This window comes from Sesamum indicum, linkage group LG5 (genome assembly GCF_026168435.1).
Source record: "Sesamum indicum cultivar Baizhima isolate 11 linkage group LG5, ASM2616843v1, whole genome shotgun sequence".
Taxonomy (NCBI): Eukaryota; Viridiplantae; Streptophyta; class Magnoliopsida; order Lamiales; family Pedaliaceae; genus Sesamum; species Sesamum indicum.
In genome coordinates, this window is record NC_142661.1 from 1,381,748 (window position 1) to 1,404,997 (window position 23,250).

Genomic DNA, 23,250 nt, shown 5'->3' on the forward strand with positions numbered 1-23,250 from the left:
GTGTCTAATTCAAATAACTTGATTAAATTTTTTATTAGGTTATTTACAAATACTGTAAAATCTCTATAAATTAATAACCTTAAGAGCATGAAAGTTTATTAATTTAGAGAGATATTAATATATCGATAAATTAATATTTTATTAATTAAAAGAGAGATTTTTTAAATTCAGCAAATTTAGTACATATGTATTGAAAATAAATGAATTCATATATGTTTCATTGATTATATTCATGCATCAATCAATTTTTTGTAACTAATTAAATATATTCATGTATAATATCAATTCATTGTATACAATCAACTATTATATTCATGGACGCATGTATCAATTAATTGAAATTACTTAAATATACATATTTGCATTAATTCGTTGCACTTAAATAACTATTATAGCCAATTAAATACATTCATGCATGATGAATGAAACAATACTATATAAATCTCAATAAAAAAATAAAATAATTCATAACACTCATCCATGTCTTCTCATCTAAAAGGCATCGCAAAGGCATCGCAAAGTCATCCATGAATGATCAAATGCGTAAAGCATTACAGACTTTATATTTTAGCAAATTATCATAATATTTATAATTGTAATATTTATGAATTATTAATTTAGAGTTTTAATGGGACCTAATATTTATAAAGGAATTTTTCAAAAAAATTATTATCTTATTATCTTATCGAATTTGAAATTTTTTTATAAAGGTCCAAGTCGGGACCGAAATATTTTATTATTTTAGAAAATTTATTAATTTATAAAGGTTTTACTATACCTAATATATGTATGTTACGTTAAGACAATTTATTTTATAAATATATGTATCGAATAATAATTAAAAATATTAAATAAATAAAATATATTTATAGATATTACATCCATGATTTACCGTCTCTAATAATAGTATTTTTGCAACTTACATTTCTCTAAAGTGTAAAGTATTTAAATCTATTTATTCTATGAAGAGATAGTAGTTCTAATAAATCAAAAGAATCTTCTACTTCTATAATCCCAATCTCTCCACTTGAAGCAAAAATCTATGTTTATTTCCCCATCAAGACCTTCTATTTTTTTTTTTTTAAATATTGCCCAAGTTGAATTTTATTTTGGGGCCCAAATGCAATTTCTTACAATCGCAAGGGTACAACTGACTTTTACAGTTCAATCATTATTTACAAAGTACAAAAATCAAAGTGGTCCTTGTATTTTGGATAGAACATCATTTGACCCACAAAAATGGACCTCCTCAAATATTCCTATCCAAAACATTTGCATTTGAAAGACCATTTATGTCTTGGTCCTTTCACATTTCAGAATAATCATGAAATAATATTATTGTGAAAATAAAATACAAAATGTAGGAAATTAAAATTTAAAAATAAAAATAAGGCTAACGACTATTTTCTGTCCGATGATTGTAATATTATTTGCGCTTACATCATCTACACATGTAATTTATGAAAAACAACAATAAATTGAATTAGATATTTTCATCAATCTCTAGAATCTGTGATATAAAAAATAACCAAAAAACACTGACGAACAAAATAAAAATATTTTTTTTATTATTTTATCAAGAAAAATCAATTCTATAACCATTGGTTTTTCTTTTATAATTATCTAATATTTTTTCTAGTATTTTTGCATTTAATTAATAGAAAGGATTAAAAATATTAAAAATAAAGCTGAAGTCGCATGAACAAATTCATGGTCATGGATTTAAGTCCCCCCAGACGTGTAAGTATTGTAATGTTATTTTTCTCAATTTTATTGATTATTAATTCAATCGATGTAATAAATTACTGTTTTTAATAATAATTAATTTATTTGTTGAATCGATGCATTATTAAAAAAAATTAAAAAAAAAAAAAAACAAGTGGACAGATGATACTGGGCCTGACCCAGTGATAATGGTCCCCCCACCCCCACCCCCTTTGGGCCAGACTCCACGTGAACATCTCCGCCCAGTTTGGACCATTTTTTGAAAGGAGCCCACTTGGAATTATTATTGCCTTTCCCTTTCTTATCTCATTATTTGTTTTTTCTTTTCTTTTAAAATAAAAAAACAAATAAAGAATAAAACATTAATTCTGTTTCTGCAGAAATTAATTTTTTTTATTTGGTTTAAATATCTATTTGAATTTAATAAAACTATTTTTTATATAGCAAATTGTGGGTGTGCGGGTTTTTTTTTCTTTCTTTATATTAAAATATTTTTTTAAAAAGTAATCACGAGGGGTATTTATTAGATGATATTAAATAATATACCACATTTCTTAATTATTTATTCTTACTAAATCACTATGAATAATTCTCTACATTGTAACAATCACGGTTTAATTATGGTAAATTAATACTATCCACCACAATTAAATAAAATTGATAACAAAACATAAGTTTTGACTACAGTTAATGAACATCTGCTGCGGTTTTAACTATAGTCAAAATGTTTATTATGATTTTCAGTTGTGGCTAATGTTTTAGCATTGCTTGCAAAAGCAACGGCTGATGGTCGTTGCATAGCCATAGTTGTTTAGTATTTATCATCATTTTTACTATTAACTATGGTAACTAGCCATTACCAAAAGTAAAATTTCTTCAAGTGGATTCTAAGGCCCTAAACAATACAACATACATATGGTGATTTCGAGCAAATCGATTACAATCACATCGTGAGGTTCAATCAACTTCATCAACCAAGTTATGGCTCATTGCCATAAATACGTTAATCTCTTTAAGAGTAGAGGCATACAGAAAATATACACGCATCTATACATAAAGTTCAGGAAAAAATTATAATTTTAATCCTGTAATTTAGGAAAGTGGTATTTTTGGTCCTGTATGAATTGATTTTTACAAATTAGTCTTGTAACTTTATTATTTTGGCAGATTTAGTACTTTTTCAGCCAATTTTGCTGAAAATTTGCATGTAATTTGCACATGATCCTATTAAATTGCAAGTTTAGTCATGTAAATTAATTCGTACAAAATAAAAAATGTCAACTCCCCTAAGTTATATGACTAAAAATGCCAACATCCCTAAGCTACATGATAAAAATTATAATTTAATTTGGTCACGTGCAAGTGAAATGCAATTTTTTAGGCCAAAATAATTAAATTGCAAAAAATTTTAAAATTGCAGAACGAAATTACGAAAATCAATTTTTGTAGAATCAAAAATGTTACCCCCATAAATTACATGACTAAAATTATTTTTTTCCCTTAAAGTTTAGTGCCTAAATTATTTAATTTACACGAATTTATTTTGCTATTTTATTTTATTGAAATTTTATTTATATCAAAACATATAATAAACTATTGATTTATTTATATGATCTTGATATAATTATTAAATAAATATTGCTTCTCTCAAAGAAAAAGAAAACAATAACAAGATTAGTTGGAGTGGAAGCCATGCAATAATGTTGGTCTAAATTAATATAAAATACTTGAAATTGAGTAGAAGACAAGACAAATCTTCTGTTAGACAAAACGAAAAGAAATATATATATATAATTTGGTTATATATATTAATATTAAAAATAATAGGCTACCGCTCGATTAGTTGACCAATTTGTTGTGACTAGATTTTGAATATTCTAGTAAATTTTGTAGCACGTCAACAATGTTGCAGAAAGTTCACCAACAGTGGACGGCTTCTTTATTTTCCAAACTTTTTTCATATTTTCACACTAAAAAAAAAAAAAAAATTGCTACACTATAAACCACCACGATTTAAAAATTATAAAAAATCAATACTATTAATCACGTTTAAATAAAATCAAAATAAAAATTTAAATTTTTACGATGATTAAGCAATATTCACCATTGTTTGTAGTCATCGCCAAAATATTTGCATGGTTTTAACTATGCCTAATGTTTTGACCACACTTGCAGAAACAACGGTTAATGGCTGTTGTAAAGCAGTGATTGATTTGTATTAGCCATAATTTTTTTCTTTAAACAATCGTAGAGAAAATTTATATTTTTTCTAATATCATAATTAATTATGATAGTTTTTGTAGTCATAATTACTTATTTGTAGAGGTCTATTTTGACTTTGGGCATAGAGGATTAGAATAAATCTGTATTTTTTACAAGAAAAGTCTTGAGTATAATAGTTGACATGAGTTATATGTTTAACTTTATTTTAAGAAATAATTACACCGTCCATCTCTGACATTCGATATAATTACATGTAAATATTATGTCGATTGAGAAATTATATTTAGTGTTCCTAATATTTGTTTCTGTCGATATAAATAAATTCATCCATTAATAAAATTTATAAAATTTACTGATATTAACGAAAATATTGGATAAAAATTCATATTTACCCCAAATATTTGACTTATATAAACTTGTTGTAAGTCAAATAAATATTTTCTGACTGAACTATATATCCTTACATATCTTCACATGCTAATACATATGAGGATGTACATATATCTTGACTTTTCTAATGGTAGTTGGGCCAAAAAAGATTTTGTTGATGTGCACTAAATTTGTAGTAAGTCAATTAAAGATGAGTATGAATTTTTATTCATCTTTTTTGCCCATGTCAGTAAATTTTGTGAATTTTAGTAATAGATGAATCTATCTGTTCGACGTAAACAAACATCAGGGATATTAGGCGTAATTTCTCAGACCATGGAAATCTACGTATAATCATATCAAAACTCAGGAGAGGGCAGTATAATTACCCTTTATCTTAAAACATTTTGAAAGAGAAATAGGAGTTATATATTTATTATTTAACATACAAAAATCGTGTATTTTTATTTTGCTCAAATTATAGGTATATCCAATCAATAGAATACCAAAACTACATCACATCGATTCAAAACGGCACAACATAATCATTCTTTTTAACAAAATGTTCAACCCGTCAATGAGGCCTAGTTCAGTTGGCAAAATTAAGGTCTCATGATCTTAAAGGTCATGGGTACGGATCCCACCTTATACGTGGAATGTTGTGTCTACTGAATAATAAGTGTGTTATCTTTAGGAGCAACGAAAAATAAAAAATCACGACACAAGCGTGCAAACACAAAATATAGTACAAGTCCCGAAAGAATTCAAATGGCAAGTCAAATGAAAACTTATTAGTAGGGGGGACAAGTCGATAAATGATGTGCCAACCCTACTATACATATAGGGCGAAGTTCATGTTTCATGAGTTGGTTAATGCTCTATATATATGTATTTCTAGCCACTAAGGCTAAGGATGTTCAGACATACGCTATATTCAGTGTGTCTTTGTGTTGGGATTTTGATGTAAGAATGAATCCTCTATATTCTTTATATTTAAAATAAATGAAAAATTATATTGTTTTTAGTTGAAATTCATCAAATTTTTTTATATTAACAAAAAAAAATGTAATAAAAATTTCATATTTAACCCCGACTGACTGATTGCAGGTCAAATAATTTTTTTTTAACTAAATTATCCTTATAAGGATGATAATATAACTTCTTATATTTATTAGCCTGTGAAAATTTAAAAAGTAGTTTGGTCAGAAAAATTTTATTTTACCTGTAATAAACTAATCGATAGTCTATTACGCTATCAAGGGTGTAAATATGAATTTTTATTTTTTTTTAATAATATCAGTTAATTTATAAATTTTGAATAACGGAAAGATCTATTTATAAAATGAAAATAAACGTCATGTGTATTATATGTAATTAATTTTGTTAAATATAATAAATTTATCGTATAACTACACAAAGTTTAAAAAAAAGTTGTAATTATCTTTAAAAAAAAATATGTATCGATTAATTATGTACTCCGTATATAATGCACTTTCTAAAGAATTCACTAAAAAAACTCCCACTTGCAGCCATTTTCAATTGGGTATTAAATAAAATTTAAATACGTATGTAAAGCTAGTACATAAAATGACCCCTCAACCAATCAGAGAAGAGATTTTGATCCACTTTCCCCTACCCTCCTACCCCAACCCCAACTTCTTTTGAAGAGAAAATTATATTTTATTTGTAATATTAACAAATACACGTAATACTTATTTATTTAAATATATACACATAATCTGTATATATTAAATATAATACAAATTGTATAAATTCGTAACATTCAATTCAACCTATTTTCAGTATAATTGTTTGTCATTCTATATGTGTTGTTAATTATTTATAATGATTATTTTATATATTAATTTTTATCATTAATAATTAAATAGTGATAAGATCAAAATTTTTTGTCATTTAATTTATATTTTTTTATAATATTTTAAATTTTTTACTTAATATCTTGTCACATTAAAATTATATACATTATAGTACGTCTATATGGCAATTAATCTCCAGTCAATTATAGGCAAGTACAACTAACGAGGCATAGCTCAATTGGCGAAAATGCGACTCCATAACTTTAGAGATATGGGTTTGAACCCGCATATGCATAGAATGTTGTTTCACTGTATAATAGATATTTCTTCTGTGTAGTAGTTGTTGTCACTGTAATAGTAAGTGTTGATTGAATTTAATTTATTTCAATATTATTAATTAGAATATGATTGTTGTAATGATCTTTATTAAATAGTGACAATAGTTATAATCAATTTATTTTAATTAATAATAATTTATCGTTCTTACTTCAAAAAAAAATTATAGAAAAAATAGACTTAGGATATAACTAATTCAATATGTCTATATTTAATTTGAATTAGAAATTTTGGTGGTATGATCAAATGCCCCAATAATAAAGGCGAGAAAGTTGAAGTAAAAGTTGACTAACAAACTTAAACAAAAAGCCCTTCACTTCAACAAAAAAGTTGCTGGGCTTTATCAATATTAATTTAGAAGTGATACAAATTTCCCTGGAATTCAACAGTCAGATGAAGAACAGCACCAGAATTTTAATTACTAACATATTTTGCTTCAATTATATATGATTTAATTTAATACCCACCGGAGAATTACTCTCAGCCGGCGTCAGAAAGACGGGACCACTCCGTATCTTGCGTCGCCGAAGAAACTACCACCGCCGGAGCTGAATATTCCGTCGATATCGGACTCAGAATCGGTTCTTTTAGCGAAGCGGCCTTTAATTCTTGGCCGGGTTTCCGCGTACGCCTTCCGGGAAGCATAACGGATGGTCTTGTCGAATTTGCGGTTCTTTCTCTTCTCCTTGTACCTCAAAACCCTAGCTTCTCGGTCAAGTCCGGCTGGTTGTGGAGCTGGGTTTGCGCTTAGATCAAAGCTTGACGTGCTCATTGTTCTTGGGAAAGAGTATGATATTTCTGACATGGAGCTACCCTCCGGCACGATTCCGACGTCCATTGACGATGATGAGACCTGAGAGTTTGATTATAATTTAGCTTAATTAATCGTAATTAATTACAGTTTAATCGAGGAGAAAGAGGATTGGTGAGTGGGACTTACACTGTGGCTGAGAGATGGGGTGGTGTAGTTGCTGTTGTAAGAAGCGATTCTTGATCTCGTGAAGTCGATCTCGAACCGGTTTTCCGGCGAGAATTGATGAGTTGACTGAACGGGGACCGACGGTTTGATGGTTGTTTGGACAGGGACAACACTGTCGCCGCCGTAAGTCTGTGAGGAAATTTGGTAGTTGTCGAAATCCAGGAACTGATCCGAGTCCGAGAAGAAGAATTCCAGTGATTTTACGTCGACCGGAGTATCCGCCGGAAGTTTGGTTGCAAAAATCGGGTTAGTGGAAGCCCACGAATCTCCGTCGCTCGGTGGAGCGGCGAACATGTCACTGGCGGAGCCGCTGACTGGCACCGAGAGGTTGGCAGCGCCGGATGATGTCATCAACATGGATTCGGCGGTCTCGTAGAAGGGAACCACCGCAACACGCTCGTGGCGACGGGCGAGGGGGTTGGCGGAGTGGATATCGCGATCGCAGGAGACACATAGCGCGGCGGCGTCCGCCTTGCAAGTGACGGCGGCGGGGGCGTGCTCACACACCTCGCACATCCAGACCCGCTCATGCTTGTCGTCAGAAGCGTGCACCTTGGAGTCGCAGGCCATGCACATGAAGGCAGAGTGTGCGTGGCAGAAGAGGAGCGCGGCGGCGGAGCTGCAGTAGTCGCAGGGCTTGGCCGCCACGTTCCACCCGGGCGTAAAAGACTTGGGCGGCCGGGCAACTCCGGCACCGTCGTGGGAGATTCCCATTTCGTTAATTTCGATGATATGGGTAGGAAAGAATGGTCTCTCTCTGTCTCTCTCTCTCTCACTCTTGGGTTTCTCTCTCTGGAAAGATGAGTGATGACGAGGATGAAATAGTGGTGTGGGTTCCAATGTGGAGAAGTTTGTATCTGTATCTATCCCTAGAGGAGAGAGGCAAATCTAATTGCTGACACGTGGATCCATATCTAGCCACATAAAAGGTTTGTTGATACCCAAGTGATTTTTGGTATTTAAGCAGTTGTCATTTGTCTGCGCCGACGTAGGGCCTACATTTCACGGCGGTGGTGGGGTGGGTCGGAAGGGGGGGGTGGGGGTGGGGGTGGTGGGGTGGTTATTGTTGGTTTAGTGTTTTATTTTATGGTTTTATTTTGATACATATAATATTACTTTTTACTATATAATGAAATATTCATTTATATAAATTAAGAATGACATCATATATTATATTTAGGACGGAGTAGTTTGATTAATCGAAATGAATCGATAATTTAATTAATCAAGACCTTAGTACTTCAAAATGACAAATTAAATTACTTTGTTTGATTCGATAATAATAAAAAAAATTATTTCAACTCAGTTTAAAGTCGAATTAATTAAATTTTAAATTAAAAAAAACCATGCATTTTATGATTCTAAGTCACCGGTACCAATTTTCAATTTTAATCAATAAAATTATAATAATATATCTATATCTATAATATAATTTATATACTTAATACTAATTATATATTTATGAATTTATAATACAAAAATATATATTTAAAATTTGGTATTGATCATTTTCAGTATATACCGTAGTAAAAAATCAAAACTTGGATCATCAAAAAAAAAAAAAGATCAAACACAGAACTGAATTTTTGGTCCAGTACTCGGCACAAACCGAAAATTCAATTCGACATATTTACAGTAAATTTATCGAATTTTGAACACCCTAATTTTATTTTGGAAAAAAATTTATGCATGAATATACTGAATAAAGTAGAAAATAGAACAATCTTTGCAACAAAATTTCAATTCGATCAATTATAACTAATTTGCATATGATGTCTAAACATATTAGTCATACTACTTTTATGATTATTATTATTTGATTCGGTTCGAAATTTGCGCAACTTTGTTGATCAGGTGAACTGGTCCTTCAAGTGGTTCGAGGTCGCTACTTCTACCAGACTAATGCAAGGGGTCCTGAGAAAGAGAAACAGATCATAAGACTTGATGGGGTGTCCCCCAATTAAGATCCTCTTATGCTTATGTCAGTGTATGGTTTCAAGATTGTAAAAGCAAGGTCTTGTTGGTCCAACAGGCATCTTCCGCGTGTCCCGAGTTGTCAGAGTCGAGTCGCTAGACCCGACCCGATAGAAAATGCGCCTATAATTTTAGGGCATTTTAGAGGTAAAATATACTTTTTTTTAAATAAAATAGGATTTTTCCCATCATTATTGATATGAAAGCGGATTATTTTTAATGACGATGATTATGAAAGAACAAATCAAAAAAAGAATTTATATGTAAGCATTTATATATACTATAAATAGATATTTAAAAAGAATTAAGGTCACAATTGACCCGTAATTTTCAAGAACAATAGACCAATCAACTATTTTACCAGTTGATTGTGGCAAATGGGGGGGGTGGGGTGGGGGGGGGGGTGGTTGGGTCAAGTAGATTGTGATGGGGCGACATGTTCAAAGTTGTAAAGCTATACTAACAGCTCTCCTTCATAGAGACTTAGATCACGAGAAAATAAAACTCTTTTTTCTTTTACTTTCCACCCCAAAAAAGGAACTGCCTTTTCCCTTCACACTTCAAATTTAGCTCATCTCCAAAGTTAAATAAAAGTTGTACCTTTTTTATCAAAGTTGAAAACGAATTTCCTATGCATAATAAAAGGTGAAAAGGGGGAACTCATCTGCATATATATTACATACATTTTGTGTGATTTCTCATACTTTAAAATTATATATCACTTTCACGTTCAAATCATAAAAAGTTCGGGCAAATGGGAAGCATATACATATATATATATATATAATATGTCTGTATTTTTCTTGTAGTTCAATTTATCAGTTTGTGTTCTTTATTTTGAATTTGTGTTCGCTGAAATTTAAGGACACACGTGACCTGCACGTGTTGTTTTGCTGCCAATTTTCAGATCTTCTGCATAATATGTCCTTAAATCGTGAGGATTTGCAGAGCAAAATTGTTAGTTTTTTTTTTCGGTAAATGTAATTTTTATTAAGTAAAAAAAAATACAATAGTACAATACAATTTACTTAATTTAAGCGGTTTCATCAACAGGCCAAGGAATCTGGCATAAGCGGTAAAGCGCACAAGTGCAAATAGCAGTAGGTAATTCTATATTAAGAATCTCCTGTTGCACATCTCGAACTATCAGCGCACCCATAGTGCGTGTATCTTTATGTACTCTATCAAACCGCCTAGTGTTGCGGTCGCGCCAGATATGGTACAGACACGAGGCCAAAAGAGCGCGACAGGCCGTAGAAACATAATGTTTGTCTCTCCATCTGCGAGCAGCCCATAAGACGTCAGTAGCCCAAACTCGATTTGGCCAATCGAACCGAAGTGTGCATTGAATCGCCCTCAAGATCGTTAATTTTATTTTTTAAAGAATCAGAATACCTAACGGTTATAATTATGAGATTAAAATGATAATAAAACCTATTTAGCATGTGCTAAATAGGAAATTAGTAGGGACAATCTAAGCTAGGGATTAAAGACATTCATCCAAAAGGAAAATAAGAAAGAAGGCAGCAATATAGTACAGACATTATAATATCTTATTTATGGTAAAAGTGCCTTTATTATTGTCAAATATTATAGCTCATTGCACCGACCATCAATTTTTTTTATTTATTTAAATTGTAATCATGTCAATTTTAATAAAACTTTTACATGTAATTAAATCAGAAGAAAAATATATAAATATATCCAAAAGCATTTTATATGTCCAATACCATTGAAAAAATTGGTATTTTTGATCCCATATATTAGGATTCTTTTTAATTTACGATTAAATTTGGTAAGATATGCTTACGTACATTTCATCTCATAATTGAAAATTTTATTATGCTTACAATTAATTTCTTCTCGTGCTCATTGTTCGTTCAATTGCAATTTATGTTCCACAACTTACATCGTTTGTAATTTTAGTCCCATTGTTTTACAACTCAGCACATTTAGTCTCATAAGTCAAAGAAAAATTACAATTTAAATTCCATTGACATATTCTGTTAATTTCTTGACGGAAGGAGTACGTGCTTTTAACTTAACCCCAAGAATTTAATTCCGTCAAGAATTTAATTAGTGAAACATAAATCACAATTTGTTTTTGAATTTATGGGATTAAATATGTTGAGTTATAAAATAATAGGACCAAAATCGCAAACAGTATAAATTATGGAATGTAAATTGCAATTTACCGTAATAATGATTTCAACTATTTCATTAATGATGAAAATAATGCAGAAATATTATGCAATAAGTTGTCACCCCCCCCCCTCTAAACATTTAATTTATACATAATAATTTAATATAGTTATCACTATATTCAAAGTTGACACTAATCAATGTGACTATTCAAATATAATTCTTTTAAAAAGTTGCCTATATCATAAATGATCAATTTCATGATACTATCACTATATATTTAATTTCTCAATGATATTAATTTTTTTTTCCTCGTACATGAGAAAGTCTACTAATAGAAAAATACATACTTTTTTTTTTTCGAATAAAAGTAAATTCATAAAACAAGAAGTACACGAGTACAATACAATCATACGTCATTCTGGGGCTTCACCCTCAGCAGGTCAAGGGATCCGCCATAAGCGATAAAGATCACATGAGCTAACAGAAAATAGTAGTTCCGCACTAAATCGAACATTATCAAGAATAGCACCAAGCAAGAGTACGTGCATAGCAAAAATATTCTGCATTATTTTTAACTATAAAAAATATTTTAATGATCCTCGTAAAATATACAGTCAATAAATATTGTGTTGTCGTGATTAACAATTAGTTATTATGTTTATGTCTTTTTAATTGTGTAATTATTATAATTAAATATTATATTTTTTTTTAGTGATGGCGAGTCTGTTTAATGGGGATTTATTTATTAATTACTTTTTGCTCAATGATTGACACCTTAATTTTGAAAAATTGCTTCATTTTTTAATTAATTAATCCATTTAGGAATTAAGTGACGCGTAAGCTAAGTCGACTGAAAAAAACAAATAAAAATTTACTTGTGTTTTAGCCGTTAGATCAGATCTCGGGTCGTGTCCGGATTGATAAATGGTTTTTTTTATTTTATTGTATTTTTTTCTGATTTTATTTCTTGAAGTTAAAGTTTTAATATATTATCTTTAATGAGTGGAAATTTCAATAAATAGTATTGAGGTGGGGTGGGGCATGCGGCAGCTTTTGATTGGTCCAGCCACGCGTCTATCCTCTTCCTGACACATCAATCGTTGTGTGAGTGAATATTTATATCTATATTTATGTCAGAATATTATATATATGTATCTCTACAATAAATATCTATATGTATACATATATGGATAAATTACGATATTTTCTGATTTTTAACATAATTACGAAAAAATTTTAACGGTCGTAAAACAATTAGTCCTATTTGTTAGGTTTTTATCAATTTTTTATGCTAAATTGATCAAAATGTCCATGTGGATTAAAAACTATTATTATTTTTTAATTTTTTTATGGACTAAATGAATAATTTTTTAGGAAAAAAATCATCCATTCTGTTCGATTATTTTATAAGTTTTTAATTATTTAAAAAAAATTACAATAATAGCAAAGTTGACAATTTTATACCTCCATATAAAAATTACATAATTTCATTAAATATCAGAGGGGCATTTATAATTTTTTAAATAACGAGGGGACATTCATTATTATGCCTAACTTTAAGAGAGGTCATTGTAATTTACCCTATATATATAGTTCTTTTCCTTAAGTGGAAATCGAGGTTTTCTTAAAATAAATTTAGCTTTTTTATGATATTGATGTGTACGTAGTTCAGTAACATCATATAGATCGAAAGATTTTTTTGAAATTGTAAAATATCAGATGAGTAACTTACAAAATAAGAATTAATATTTTGATGTTTAAGTCAATAATGTGTTTGAGATGAAATAAAGGACGAATGTCAATGTAGGAAAATTATAATCCAGATCGGATTATGCCAAGCCTGAACCAATTTTATAGCAAGTACGATACGTTTATATTGTGATTGATGTATAATTCAGAAAAAATGATCGATAATATAGCAAGTATATCGCACTTGCTTTGTGATTTATTTGATTTGATCAATCTTAATTTGGATAAAAATTTTCGTTAAACAAAAAAAAATTAAATGTGTGAAACTTGTATTTAGAATGCTGAAAGTATCAAAACAGTGCTTGAAACTCGACCGTGTGTGAAGAAGAGTTGAAAAAGAGTGGAAATTGAGTAGCCTTGCTGAATGAATTTGTTATCTCTTTGATCTACCTGAACTCCTATTTATAATAGCAGAAATTATGAGAATCGGGAATGGTTACCAAAAAGAATCTCATTTCCCAAAATTCTATTTCCTTATTTTATCTATCAAATATTAAAAAATATAGATAATAAAATTTAATCTTATGAATCGATATGGCCTAATTCAACTGGCGAAATTGAGGCCACATTACCTTAAAAATCATAGGTTCGGATCCCATCTTATAGATGGGATGTTGATTCTACTGCTTTGTAGGTGTTGTTTTCATTGTAATAGTATGTGTTTGTTGAATTAAATATTATTAATTAGAGTATAATTATTGTGCTGATTTTTAATTAAAGATTGATATTCAATAAAAATAATTAAAAATTATTTAGTATAATTTATGATAACTTATCGTTGTTACTTTAAAAAATTATTTATAAAATAAATAATAAGAGAGAAGCATGTGGGTGGGGGTGGGTGGGGGGGGGGGGGGGAATGTGCAGTAATTGTTATTACAGATTGATGCCACCTGGAGAGTAGAGAACTTGTCTCAAATTTATGCATTAATTATAGGGACAAGCACTTAACTTTAGGACACGTACGTAATTAAATCAGAAGTTAAAGAGCAGCTATGACAAGACTTAAGTCGCACTTGACAAAAATTATTATCAAATTAGTACACGACTTTTTGCTATTAGTGGAAAATGTTCTGGATCCTTCTCAGGACAGGAAGCACGCTTTCACCCACCTTCCACTTCCTAATTATAGCATGCGTATGATTACCACGCATATCATCATCATTATCACTTTTTTATTACTCAGAAATAAAAAATTTCAATTAATTAATCAAACATACTATAATAAAAATTATAAATTCGAATTTCATAAATATAAATATAAATTTTATTTTTGATTTATTTATTTTATATATAATCAGTGTAATGAAATTGATCGTTATATCCATATATATATATATTCTAACTAAATTATTTTTAAAACGGTGAATATATACATCTCTACATGCATCAACTTGTGAAAAGGGGTAATTTGGACATAAAATAAGAATATTTAACCCTTTTTTTTGTTAATATCAATAAATTCGGTGCATTTTGATCAACGAAAGAACTTATTTGTTAGAAAGCAAAACCACATGATTACTAGATATAATGTTTCAAACCAGATGAGGTCTGCGTATAAATACACCATATCTGAGGGAGGATTGTGTAATTAACCTTAATTATTAGTATATCTTTATATCTATACTATTATAAAATAAAATATTTCTTTAAATATCCAAATTTACCCTTTAATTTATTTAATCCCTTTAAAAACGAAAAATTCATCAAAATAGTATTTAATATTTTTTTAATAATCTTACAATTGTAATTTCTTTTCTATCACTCTTTACTCCACGTTTCTCTCTCGTCTTACTTATTTATATTTTTTTCCTCACAAATTTTTATAATTTTAATGAATTTATAATTATAATTTATTTTTTTCTCTCTGACCTTGCTCTATTATTGTTTATTTTCAATTTTTTTCCTTTTTATCTCATAAATATTTTTATTTTTATATGCTTGCAGAGACCGTACACACGACGATAACTGATTTAATTAAATAAATACATAATTAAATAAAATTAATTATATAGACGCATCAGAAATTCAATCGCTATGACCGACGCATCTAACAATTTAGTTTTAATAGAGGGTGGTGGTGACATCATTGAGTGCGTCAGCAAGTGGAATGTGGATTACAATACTACCCTTGGGACCGCATCCCAGCTTCCGAGGGTAGGTGCAGCAGTAGTACTTTGATAAGCGCGTTGCACTAAATGCTGAGCAAACTGATACCAAGCACGGGTGGTAATGGGGTAGGGTCGGGGCGGATCCAGGTAGATTTGGGACCCGTCTTGCCAACTTCAGAACGGATTTAGAACCCGCCTTGAACTTGGTTTTCTTACATTTTCGTCCGGTACAAAATTCATCGGGGTGGATCTAACTTTGTGGATTCGGTTATATTTTTAATTTATTTTATTTATTGTACAAATATAAGAAAAATCCAACATATTAGTTAGAAATAAATTTATTCCTCAAATATTCAAATCTAAAATAAATTTTTACAACATCTTCATTAATCTTCTCCTCGTCAAGAATTGTGGGATATTTTTTTAATTTTTCAACTGTTGAACAAATATTTAACGATAAACAAACAAAAAATAATATTTTATTATTAAATAAACTTATTAATAAGAAAAATATATATATTATACATAAATAATAAATTATATATTATATATATATTTGGTTCGGATTTGGATCGAGTCTCTATAGACCCGAGCCCAACTCGGACCCAAACGTGTTCCTAATTTCAGGACTCATTAGCCGCAGCGATTAATAAATTTTGGATGAGCAAGTCCAAGACGAATTCTGTTGAGTACGAGTCTAATTGACACCCTAATTTCAAGTCAAGTGTTTTGGTTGGGGTGAGGGCATTTTGGGAACGTGGGTTCCACTGTGCACCGTGATTTGAGGCACAGAGGATAAAGTCTCACGTGGTGTTTCGCCAGATTTAGGGGGGAGAGAGGGACAGTGCCAACCCCTGACAGTGAGGGCGCGCCCATGTGCGGTTTGGTGCAGTGCAGGGGACATTCTCCTCCTGCCCCCCATTGCTTCCACCTTTTCTTTCTTTTTATTTTTTTTTTTTTTTGTCATGATGATCTCATGGTCCGACGGTCGACAATGGCTCTCTAATAAGAGTTAATTGAGAAAAGAGAGAGGAATCAATCAGATATATGACATGTGACGGTAACTTTTATCAAAATATTTGATTTATCGAGTTCTCATCGGTTCAAATATAAATAAGTGTTTCAATTAGGGATAGAAATGACAACAAAACGGATTTGCTTTATTTGAGACCAGAAACCTAGCTCAACCTCCATAATTGGAATTAGAATTCTCAAGCCACGCATCGCCTCAAACTCATATTGGGCCCATCCCGGCTTTTTAAACTTGACGGATTTAATCTTTTAATTCAATTTAATTAATATATATTTTTTAGAATAAAATTATTATTTTTAAATATTTAATAAGATATTATTATGTTTAAAATAAAATTTATTTTGCAAATATATGTATTAAATAAAATAAAAAATACATATTAATATATTAGCAAATATTATCTGGGTAAGTCCGAAATGGAAGCAAGACAAGAAATATGCTCTCAATATGATTGGATCGTAAAATTAGGGTTGTTGTACTCTTTTACACATTAATCAAATTTATAAAATAATTAGGGGTGGTAAATGGTCTGATTGGGTAAAATGAGACTAAACCAATAGGTTTAAAATGAGCTGACGTGCGGAAAGGTTAGGTTGGATCGGTGGTAATTATTTCTTTATATTTAATTTTAAAAAAATTAAAAATTTATATAATAATAAAAATATCTTTAATTACTACCATTTGTAATATAATACGATTAAACTTATATTATTAAAGTAACCATGTACATTAAACATTCATTTATTAAATTTGAATGATGTCATATGGCTTCCACGTGGTATACAGCTCGCTCGTCGAGTTTACTCTTGGAAGATAAGTTCAAGAGAGGTCTCCCTAGAGCCTTGGACGGCGGTTGAGACTCCCGACGATTAGGAGTCATCACCAGCAAAAGGTCTCCCTCAACTAGAAAATACACGACCATAAGCAAGTTTAGTAGATGATAAAGGCAGATCATGCCTATCTAACCACCCTTATCCTTTTTCCTCCGAAAATGAAGGAAGAAGTACAGACCCCAATCGGATAGGGGCAATCCTTTATAAATACAAGTTTGGTCCCTCAGGCAGGGGACACTCTCCAGAAGTTCGAGCATTATTTTTAACATTCATCAAGCATTCTCTCGTAAACTTAGCATATTCTTTCTCACAATTCTATCATCATATCACGATTTCCTATTATGTTTCATTTTTTTTTTTACGATTATCTTCTCTTAAATCCGGTACTAACTTAGCGTTGGAGTGCTAATGTGTTGTTTTGCAGGTCCCATTTCCTAAGTCTTTACACTCATTGGCCCATATTCAAAATGAAAGTCCAAACGTGTTGGACCCGTGCTATTTGCGCACGCATCAAAATTACAAAATAAAAAACTCTTAATGTATACAAAATACCACATTTTTCACAACATGTCATGAAATGAATAGCGTAAATCAATTTCTCCATGATAATGGTAAAATTACTGAAAGGACAAAAATACCCCTCATTAAGGGTAAATGAATAATTTTGGAGAAAGATATGTTAATCTCTCCAAGAAAGGAAGAAACCTCAAAGCTGAGTTTATGCCCAGAGTCAAGGAGGTTTGTCCGCCTTATGATCAGTAGGCATAATTAAGGTTGAGCCGTTTGATCTATAAAAGGAAGTCAAAGATTATAATATGCGCACCTACCTTATGTATTCGGAGTTATCCTATAAATACTGGGTCTGAATGGTTGAGAGGTAATTTCATTTGAAATACCCAAAGTCTTTTTCTGTTAACAACATATACCTCAGTTTAAAGTATATATTCTAATTTGGACGTCGGAGTGTTCTCGTAAGGGACGATCCCGACTAATCTAACCTTTTGTTCTTCAGATTTACAGATCCATTCGAAGAAATTAAGGTGATCAAAGTCGTCATCCACAATCACATTTTCGAACAGGATCACTCCATATTTATTTGTAGAATTAAATTGTGGATTTCCTATAGCAGTAATAAAGTTATTTGTTTATTTGATCTTGGATGCTAGTTCAATTATAAAATGTTTGATTTATTAAATAAAATATTTACATGGTCACATCGAAATTATAAATTTTAATTATTTATATAAAACCCTTCATTTTATTTTATTTTTAATTAATTTTAAAAATATTAATTACTAAATATATTTTGTGAAATTTATTTCTTATTAAAAAATAAAAATAGTTAGAAAATGTAGAACTATATAGTTAGTGAATGTAGTATAACTAAATCAACATTAAACTTAAACAATAAAACCATGAGTTGATCCGTTTATATGCATCACCAACCCATATCAGATCTATACACGTACAATAAATTTTCATTATGCTGAACTAAATCATATTAAATATAGTTTGATAAATTTGTTTATATTTTAAAAAAAAGGTGATTTTTTTTTAAATTTGGAAATATTTGATATATAGTACAACTAGATCAATAATTAATTTACATAACTAAATCATAGATTATACCCATTTAAAATCTGTCACTAATTCACGGAAAATTCATCACTAACTCATATAAAATCTATGGTGTAATAAATTTTATTAAATTCTACCCACTTAAACTCGTTGGTTAGGCTAAACTGGACTCATAGGTTCTAACCCAAATCACCACCCCTACGTAAAATCAAAACCTCTTCCGAAAATAGGATTGGCACAGGACGGGCCTCCATCCTACCTGTCTATTTGCCATCCCTAACCAGATGAATAATGAAAAATCAAAATAAGACGTGCCAAGTTTGTTGATAAATGACTTTCGATTAAAATTCTCGGATTCAAATTAGAATGTAACATACATATATCGACAATAATTGAGATTCCAAGACTAGATCCCTACGTATTAAATTTATAGTGGAATGCAATAGACATATAGAGGGGAACGAGTTTATTCACATTACATTTGAATGGATGGATTTAGAATCATGTTATTCAAATATCTAATAACATTTTTTTTAAATTTATTTGAAAATTTCTATACTTATTAGATTTCAAATAATATATTAAAAAGATTTGAAATTATTTATCTAAATTCTTTAGTTAAATCCAAAAATCCGTCAAACTTTATACAGCCTCTGGGAAGTAAGAATTCTTTAGGGGTTACTGCTGAGTGCTGAGCAGGCCCAAATGTTGGCCGAAGAGTTGCGTTTGGAGCAACTATTATGCCTGCCTATGTTATAAATTTATTTTAAAGTGACAAAATATATATATATATACTAATAATATATGGTACACTCTTGCAAATTCTATAATATTATTTAATACAAAATATTTATTAAATACTTATTATTTAATAAATTATATACAGAATAATAAAGTATTTTTAAATTTATAAAAAATAATGACAAAATAGATGCATAAAAATAAAAAAAAAAAGTCACTATCAATAGATAGTGGAGGAATGAGAAGTTAAATTAAAGAATAAAAAAATAAATTAAATAAAAGCAGATAAAAATAAGAAAAACACCAAAAAGATTATCTGCTTTAATATATAGTGCAGATTGCAAATAATTAGGTTGGAATACATTTTCAGATATTCTCATAGTATTCCTCTAGCAACTTAAACTTTACTATGCTAGTTTCTCTTAACAGTTACATAATAATTTTTTAGAAATTATATACACACTACAAAAAAAAAAAAAAAAAGGACTTATTCAGATGGAATTTGGAATAGATGTTGAAATGACTTTTCGTCGCTTTTTATTGTTGGAACGAATTTTGGGACTGTTAATATTATGGCCCATGACCTAATTTTTGGTAGGCCACTTATAGGCCCAAGTCCAAGCCACCCGGTAGCCCACAAGAACCGGCCCATGACCCGACCCACTTACCTGGTACTTATATTCACTCAGTGTTGCCCTAACTCTCATTTCTTCTCTTGCGCCAATTGCTTCATCCTCTCTAAATCTCTCTGTAATCTCTCTGAGATTTCTTCCCTTCTCTCTCACCGGTTTCCATGGAACATTTCCTAAACCAACCCAATGGTTTAAGGAAAGCTTCAATGGCCTTCCATCCTCACCTCTTCTCTCGACTGTATATAATAGGGGTGTCCCTTCTCCTTCCTCGAAACAGATATTGAAAAACTCTCTTACTCCTCTTCTCTGTGAAATACGTGAATTGTGAGGCTTCTAAGCAACAGTGTGAGAAAAGTGATCTTAGTGATCAGCTTGTGGTCTGGGTTTGTCGGTGATCCGTGGTGTTACTGTGGCTTGGTGCTTTTGGGTACGGAACTTTTGTGACTGTGTCCCTTTCTAGTTGGATCTGGCAGATTCTGAGCCGATCATCTGTTAATAGTGTTTGTTTTTCTTTTAGTTCTCTTATCACTGTCATTGTTTCTTTATTTCTGTAATATATTGGTTTGTATATATTAAAGGAGTTTTGTAATCCAAATCTTGTAATAGTTGTTAGGATTCGTCTGATATCCACTCTACAGTGGTATTAGAGGCTGCTCTGATCCGAAAGCTTACAGTGACGGTAACCTCTAAACTCTCTCTTTACATTCTGCGACTTATTTCTGTTAGTGTATCTCGTATTATTTTTCTGAGGTGCTTATCCCCCTAATTACCCTCCTGGTCGGACCCGTAAGGTCGTCGGGTATCTGGATTGGGTGTTAGGCTGGAGAGGCCTCGGTCTCGTGGTTGTTTTTTATTTATTATTTAACTGTTGATTATCTCGTGAGATCTGGTATTTTTCTTAAACTGCTACTGTTGCTCTGTGCATGTTCATGGTGAACTGATAAACTGCATTTGAACCCATTTTTCTGGATAACTGTGGATTGTGATATATATTATCTTATATTATCTCTAACTCGTTGATATACTCCTTGTGACTTACTAAATTTCATCTCTGTTGAAATTTGTGATTTGGAATAATTATTTTTTAACCGCATTAAATCCGTAACTTAAACTGCTTTAAAAACTGTCCTGAATATCTATCACTGTGATCTATTTTTTGATTTTGTGATATTTTTTGCTCCTAAGTCCTGTGACTGTTTCTTGATTAATTCCGCTGCAAACCCATTTTCTCTGATATTTTTTGAAAAACCTACTCTTACCTTTTCTAAAGAAAATCTTTATTAATGACTGGATACAATTTGCAATAGTTTGACGAAAAGGGTGATTTTTCAATCTGGCAGCAAAAAATGAAGGGTATTTTGATTCAACAAAAGGTTTTTAAAGCAATAGATGGTAGATACAGTGACACTATTTCTGAAAAAAACTTTTGGAAAGTGATGACTATGCCTATTCCTCCATTATTCTTAATTTGTCTGATAACGTTTTAAGAAAAGTTGGTAAACAAAATTCTGCAAGAGATTTATGGAAAAAATTAGAAGAACTTTATACTGAAACATCCTTGCCTAGTAACCTATTTTTGCTTGAGAAATTTTTTAGATACAAGCTTGATTTGTCTTAAAATATTGATGAGAATTTGGATGATTTCACTAAATTGGTTCAAGATATAAAAGTGACTGGTGACAAGAATATTGATGAGTATTCTCCTATTGTGCTTTTGAATGCTATACCTTATACTTATTCTGATGTGAAAGCTGCTATTAAATACGATAGAGATAATGTGAACCTTGATACTGTTGTGAATGGACTAAAAAGCAAAGAAATAGACCTTAAAACGAATAGACCTAGTAATAATCAACATGAGGTTAATTCTGTTAGAGGGAGGTCTAAATTTAGGAATTCCAGCTATAGACACAACAGTAGAAGCAAAAGTCGTAATAGAAACAACAATAGGGGTAAATCCAGATCTAGGGATAACTCACATAGAGATGATAAAACCAGATAATGAAGGTGTTATAACTGTGGTATAAAAGGTCACTATATAAAAGATTGCAGAAAACCAAGGAAAGATAACAGAGATAACAATACTGATGAAAAAGAAAGGGTGAATAATGTTGCTGATGAATCTGGAGAAGTGTTTGTTGTTTCTGATGTGAATTCTGTGCATCATGAGCATGTATGAATGACTTGTTGATTCTGGTTGCACTTTCCATATAAGTCCTTTTAAAAATATTTTTTCAAACCTCAAACTTGGTGATTTTGGTTTTGTCTCCATGGCAAATGAAAAACGGTGTGAGATTAAAAGGATTGGTGATATTTCTCTGATTTTCAATAATGGTTATAGAGTGACTCTTAAACATGTTAGATATGTTCCTGAACTTAGCCATAATCTTATCTCATTTGCTGCATTAGAAGATGAGGGATTAGAGGGTAGATGGGGAAAAGGCGTTATGAAAATTATGAAAGGGTCCCTCATTGTTTTTAAAGCTGAAAAAAGACGCAACTTATATTTATGCTCTGTCACGTATGATTCTATGGCTGCATCAGTGAACATGCATGATAAATCTTTTCTTTGGCACAAACGTTTTGGGTATATCAGTCAAAAAAGACTCGAATTTCTGAACAAAGAAGGTATCTTATGTGATAAAGTTGACAAATTGCCATTTTGTGATGAATGTGTTATGGGCAAACAATACCGTATGCATTTCCCTGCTACACCTTCCCCTAACCCCTCTATGTCTTCCTGTATTTTGGATTATGTTCATGCTGATGTTTAGGGCTCTAAGGAACTAGGGGTGTGCAAAAAAAATTGAAAATCGGCCGAACCGAACCGAAATCAAAAATTCGGTTCGAACCGAAAACCGAACTGAATTTTCGATTCGGTTTCAGTTTTTTTTTTTAGAAAAAATCGGTTTTCGGTTCGGTTTTTTGGTCACCAATTCGGTGACCGAACCGAACCGAAAACTGAAATTCTGTAAATTATAAAAAAAAATATTTTTTATACATAT

General features: G+C 30.7%; 1 protein-coding gene across 1 annotated transcript; it reads right to left on the minus strand.

The window, feature by feature from the left end:
* Positions 1–6,767: 6,767 nt before the first annotated feature.
* Positions 6,768–8,287, minus strand: LOC105162864 (zinc finger protein CONSTANS-LIKE 5). Its single transcript, XM_011081017.3, has 2 exons — positions 7,411–8,287; positions 6,768–7,323 (listed from the first exon to the last, which is right to left on the minus strand). Exons 1-2 carry the CDS (start codon positions 8,161–8,163, stop codon positions 6,961–6,963), a joined length of 1,116 nt encoding a protein of 371 aa, XP_011079319.2. The 5' UTR covers positions 8,164–8,287; the 3' UTR covers positions 6,768–6,960.
* Between the last annotated feature and the right edge of the window lie 14,963 nt (positions 8,288–23,250).

What these genes read in the sequence shown, in the direction of transcription:
- LOC105162864 (XM_011081017.3), bottom strand. Translation starts at nt 8,163, where the DNA reads ATGGGAATCTCCCACGACGGTGCCGGAGTTGCCCGGCCGCCCAAGTCT. An exon ending in CCCCATCTCTCAGCCACAGT is followed by an intron (nt 7,324 to 7,410) that starts GTAAGTCCCACT and finishes TCAAACTCTCAG; the next exon opens with GTCTCATCATCGTCAATGGA.